The 5,217-nt window shown below is 45.3% G+C and overlaps 1 protein-coding gene across 3 annotated transcripts in view; it reads left to right on the forward strand.

The window, feature by feature from the left end:
* The window catches only part of NCOA7 (nuclear receptor coactivator 7), a 38,149-nt gene extending 35,774 nt beyond the window's left edge, over positions 1 to 2,375 (forward strand). For all 3 annotated transcript variants that reach the window (XM_010140918.1, XM_010140916.1, XM_010140917.1), the window contains 3 exons: positions 184 to 279; positions 1,432 to 1,505; positions 2,153 to 2,375. In XM_010140918.1, the coding sequence (XP_010139220.1) occupies positions 184 to 279; positions 1,432 to 1,505; positions 2,153 to 2,288 (306 nt within the window). In that variant the 3' untranslated portion in view covers positions 2,289 to 2,375. The remainder of the gene's footprint in view (positions 1 to 183; positions 280 to 1,431; positions 1,506 to 2,152) is intronic.
* Positions 2,376 to 5,217: the final 2,842 nt, after the last annotated feature.

Consider the following 5,217-nt stretch of genomic DNA (forward strand, 5'->3'; position numbering starts at 1 on the left):
GCTTTTAGCTTGCAGGATACAAGAGATGTGCAGGAGTACCTGCTCCTCTGATGTAGCTTAGTCTAGCTGGGTCTCCTGACAAGAAGCACCAGCTCAGTTGTTTCTTAGAAAGTATCTTGAAACGTTTGCGGTTTTTCTCTTGATTCTGTCCTCAAAAGTAGTTTAATAATTTTGCTCTGACAGATTTTTGGAGCATATGCTACACATCCCTTCAGGTTTAGTGACCATTACTATGGCACTGGTGAAACATTCCTCTACACCTTCAGTCCAAATTTCAAGGTAAGTGGGTATTCACTTTCTCAGATAAGATTTTTGGGTTCCCCTTCTGAAACATCTGTGAGATTTTTATGACGATGGTGTATTTGAGGGTAGAATGTGCCAGCTGTTGAGGGCTGTGGCTAATCACTCATTGCTTCAGTGCAGGGCTTTAAGCAACAGTGATGTAGTTATCTGAAGTGCTGAGAGGATGGTCTGTAAGGGCAAGGAGGAGGTTTGAAGCGGGTTGAAGGGGGAAGTAGGGAAGAGTGAGGACTGTCAAAGACCCAACTTGGCAGGCAGTGGTACCAAGAACGGGGTGTAATTTCACACATGCTTAGTTCGCAGTGATGACAAACCAGAGGTGAGAGTGCTGCTGAAGTACCCCTTGATGACTCTTTCATGGGCACCCCCTTGCCGTGGGGAAGGAGCTTGCGTGCCCTTGTGAGGTTGAGAGCTCTGCTGGTGGTGGCATGTGCCTCTGGTGGGGTCTCCCAAGCCAGACAGGTCTCAACTGAAGGGTCAGACAAAGTGTGTCCACGGGCAGGATGGGCTCACTAGCCTTTGGGCAGCCATCCTAGGAGAAGGACAACTCTGACTCCAAACCCGGGCAGATGGAGCTCGTTTAGCCTTGTAAGGCTCCATCTAAGAGAAGGACACTCTAACCAAACCTACGACCCGAGGACTTCGCTGTCACCGTCCAAGCTCGCTAGGCCCTGGCAGATGAACCTCAGGTGTAAAGGGTGGAGCCAGTTCTGCGCACGCTGCGCCTCACCTAAAAAATCCACCGCACAGGCCCGAAGGGTGCACTCATCGCTTGCAGTGAGCGTGGGAAAAGCCCTTCCCAGATCTTCGTTCGCGAAGTCAAGCCATGACCCCTCGATGTTCATGGCTTCTGCATTTTTCAGTATTGAACGCATTGTTCCAGTTTAACAAAATGCCTGTTGATTTAGGGGTGCAAGCAGGATTTTAAAAAGTAGTAGGGTGCCTTGTTCATGATTTTAATTATGTACCAATCCTTTACTTCCTACCTATTAACCTCTTTCTCCTCCCTCTTCAAGAAAAAAAAAAATACGACCACACCAAAAAATACCTGCTGAGACTAGGTCCCCAGTACTTTTAGAGTACAGGAATCCTCACAGTTTAAATGTATTTGTTGTTTTTTCCCCTCCTCAGGTATTCAGATGGAGTGGAGAGAACACCTACTTCATCAATGGAGACACAAGCTCTCTGGAGCTCGGGGGTGGAGGGTGAGTGCATGTTTTCAAATCATATAGCTAACTTCTTTTTTATTTTTTTACTGGGATTGGGAACAATGGTAGTTGCAAAAAAAACTAAAACGTCTGAACTTACTTGTAGTAAACTGTTGAGGGCACATACCTCAGCAGCCTGATGTCTGTTACAGACCCAGACCTACTTCCATTGCTTAGAGTGGCTGATGTTCAGCAAGTAGCGTTTGTGGCGTTTGGGTCGTTTCACCTAGAAGAAAGCTGGTGTTTTGAGAAGATGCATGTCTCATTGCTGGAGAGGTTTGATGCTGGAAGGTGATCTCTAATGGCAGTTTTGCCATTAAGGTGGTCCTTACTATGTTGTCACTATCCTGTTGATACGCAGAGCAAGGATACAGACAGTGCTCACCCAGGTCCTGAGTTCCAGAGGTTGGTGGGTGTGAAATCAAGGGCTCTGCCCTCCTCCCTGGTGTAGACAAAAGTGAGGGGATGGCTTCATGAGCCTCTTGGCCAGCATTTCACCAGGACTGAGCTCTTTACATTTGGTCCTGGAGGTCCTCAGAATTACCAAGATTCCTCCATATTGCTCCTCTGGTTGTTTCTACAGCTTCCAGTACCTTCACTAAACTATATATAACCTGAGATTTTGTCCTGTGTTTCCTCTTCAGTGGCCGCTTTGGCTTATGGTTAGATGCAGACTTGTATCACGGGCGAAGCAACTCATGCAGCACCTTCAACAATGACATCTTATCTAAGAAAGAAGATTTCATAATACAGGATGTAGAAGTATGGACATTTGAGTGAAACACTGACTGCCTTGCGGACTGGATCCATTAGGCATGTCAACGCTAACCAGAAGGTGCAGGCTGCCTCACCACCTTACACGCTTCTTCTCGAGTTTGTACCAGAGCATGACCAGGCAAAAAACCCCTGACCCACCAGCCCAAGAATGAACAGATTGCTGGCTGTGAGAGGCAGTGAGAGACAGGACAGCGGGAGATCAGGCTGAAGTGTTTTTCACTTCCTCTTCCAGCACTGCTCCATTGAGGATACGATGCTTATGGAAACGTTCATGCTGTATAAGTTGGAAACTTTTTCTGTAACTGTGAAAGATTCTGTGGGAAAGCTGTAACTATCTCATACATTCCTTGTATATTTATGTTCAATGTACCAGTGCACACCAAAAATCAAGGTTACTTTACCAAACTCTACAGCATACTGTTGGCCATGGAAAAGAATCAAAGAGGTGTTCACAGCACTGAAGGGAACACAGTTTTAAAACCTTTTTATTTATTGTTATTGTATAGCAGATTTTTTCTTTTGTAAATGTATTAGCTGTGAGTTTGTTCTTTGAATGTTTCAGATCTCTATTTGAGAAATAGTTACTCTTCAGGTATTTTTGCACATTTGCATTTCCTCTGAATCAATTGATTTGATTTCTGAAGTTAATTTTTTTTTAATATTGCAAATGAGATTTGTGTTTCATTTCACCCTGGAGGGTTTGTTTTCCAGAAACACTTTGAGTGCATAATTCTGCCTTTTTTTTTTTTTTTTCCCCTGAGATGAGGGATAGTGCTTCTTAGCAACTCTGCTGCCCCATTCATTGCCTGTGAATGGATGGTTGTTTTGGCAGCATGTGGAGACACTGGGCAAAGTGCCACCTGGTACAGACTGTATCAGCTCTGCAGCGGTCAGCACGCACCCAGCATCTGCCCTGGCATTACCTGGCTGTTTAGGAAGGACTTTACTAAGAGAGGATTGTTTTCCTGAATGGCCACCAAATGAATCCAAATAAGGCACCCTGTGTGCTTTTACGAGCACTTCTCTGCAAATGGAGGAACAACTGCTTTCTGGAGGAAAAAACCCAACGATGGTTTAGAGGAGAATGGTATTTCCCTTAGGGGCCAGGACATGCTAGTGCAGTGTGTGTGTTCTTAGTAATTACACACAGGATTTCCTTCCCCAGACGTGAAGCAGCAGGCTGGTTTGGGACTTGACAGGCAACTGAGTAGTATTCTTTGCTTTTCATGAAATACTCAGGTATTTCCCCCGCCTTCCCTCCAGTACTGGAGAGAAAAGGCTCCAGGTTAGGAAGTGAAATTCCCAGTAAACGGGCAGAGCGTGACAGTCTGTCTTCACTGTGTGCTAAAGAATCCTCCTTTCCCCCTAAGCTGGGGGTTTGTTTACAGACAAAATCCAGACCCAACCACCATGAGGAGACTGCCCTGCCCCAAGGCTCAAATATGTCATTGCCTGGAGAAAGGCAGGTTTTGGTGATACCGGTGTGCTTCTACGTGTTAAACCAGTCCACTCTAATTGGGGAATATGACTAACTGCCCAGTGCAGCTCCAGTTAGTGACTGCTCTTCTCTTTTTGGATAGATGAAAAAAAAAAAAGGAGCCCAGCGCTTTTCATTCAAAAGCATGACCAAATCTTACTCCTGCACAGCAACCCCACAGTCTAAACCCAGTGCTGTACGCAGTGGGCCTGGATCATGCTGTACGTGAGCGTTTCACTCGTCCCTTCGGTGTGCTCTGCAGCAGCCATCAGTGGAGTTCTTACTGATAGTGCTGTGAAATACTCTGGAAGCTGTTAACAGCAGAAGGCTTTGAGGATAGCAGGAATAGCTCAGACTGTTTGCTCTTTGAAATGGTGACAGACCATGTAATAGTTAAAAAAACCACTAAGCCAACCAAGTTTTAACATTTTACGTACATGTCACTATGGCTACCTACAATGTACTCGGTTATATTATCCTTGTCGCAGCTTATCTCAATGCTGTGGTCTGTATTCAAAACAGTGATGGTTAATCAAAATTCTGTGGCCCTTGAAATTATGAATATTGAATATATGTAATGCAGTGCTAGCACAGTATTTTCAATAAAGGACTTACACTCAAGCTTGTTTTGGGTGCTTTCACTTTTTGTTCGTAAACTTGAATATGTTCTAAAGGTGAACGGGTAAGTTACAGATTACGCTGACGAGTATCTCTGCCTCCCCTCAAACAGCGAATTCCAACCATGTCACATTGCAGAAACACGTCTGAGGAGATGGGAGCATTGGCAGGGGTTTTGTGTGTCATATTGCGTCTCCTAAGAGAGGGCTGTGATTTGAGTTCACTCCAGGACAACCTGTGACAAAGGGCTCAGAAATATTAGTAAACGTTAAGGAGTTGACTGAGTAGTTCTCCTGCCTTCTCTGCGCTGTGGCAAGTGGAATGTATTCCCTCATCTTTTTTTGACCAACCTATTCCCGGAAGTTAACAGTCTGTGTTAACCCAACTTTTAATTGCACCCTTTTTATGTTGCCAAAGTGTTCGTGAATCTTTCTTTCCGCTCGGCAAGACAGGAGCGAACAGTGTCTTAAAAGGACTTAGTTCTTGGCTTTTATTCGGTTTATGGTGCACAGAGGTGGCACGAGGAAGAGACAAACCGCAATTCCATGGAATGAAGTGAGCAGGTCTGCTATCTGTGAACTTTGCTCTGGATGTAGTGGCAATAAGAATTTCCTGAATGTAAAGTAAGAAGAGAATTATGGTCAATAGAGATTTAATTGGATGGGTAAGGGCTCAGTGTTGAAGTGGAAACCAGTTATGAGGTGGAACAACTGCTGCTGTCGCAGGGGGAGTAGCGGAGGCCCCAGGTCTCAGAGTAGATACACTCCTGGGACTTAGAATCGTGGATGACGGTTGGGGTCGGAGGCCGTGACTGTCACCGCCTGCACTGCGAGCGGG

The sequence above is a fragment of the Buceros rhinoceros genome, unplaced genomic scaffold, assembly GCF_000710305.1.
Source record: "Buceros rhinoceros silvestris isolate BGI_N320 unplaced genomic scaffold, ASM71030v1 scaffold738, whole genome shotgun sequence".
NCBI classification, from domain to species: Eukaryota; Metazoa; Chordata; class Aves; order Bucerotiformes; family Bucerotidae; genus Buceros; species Buceros rhinoceros.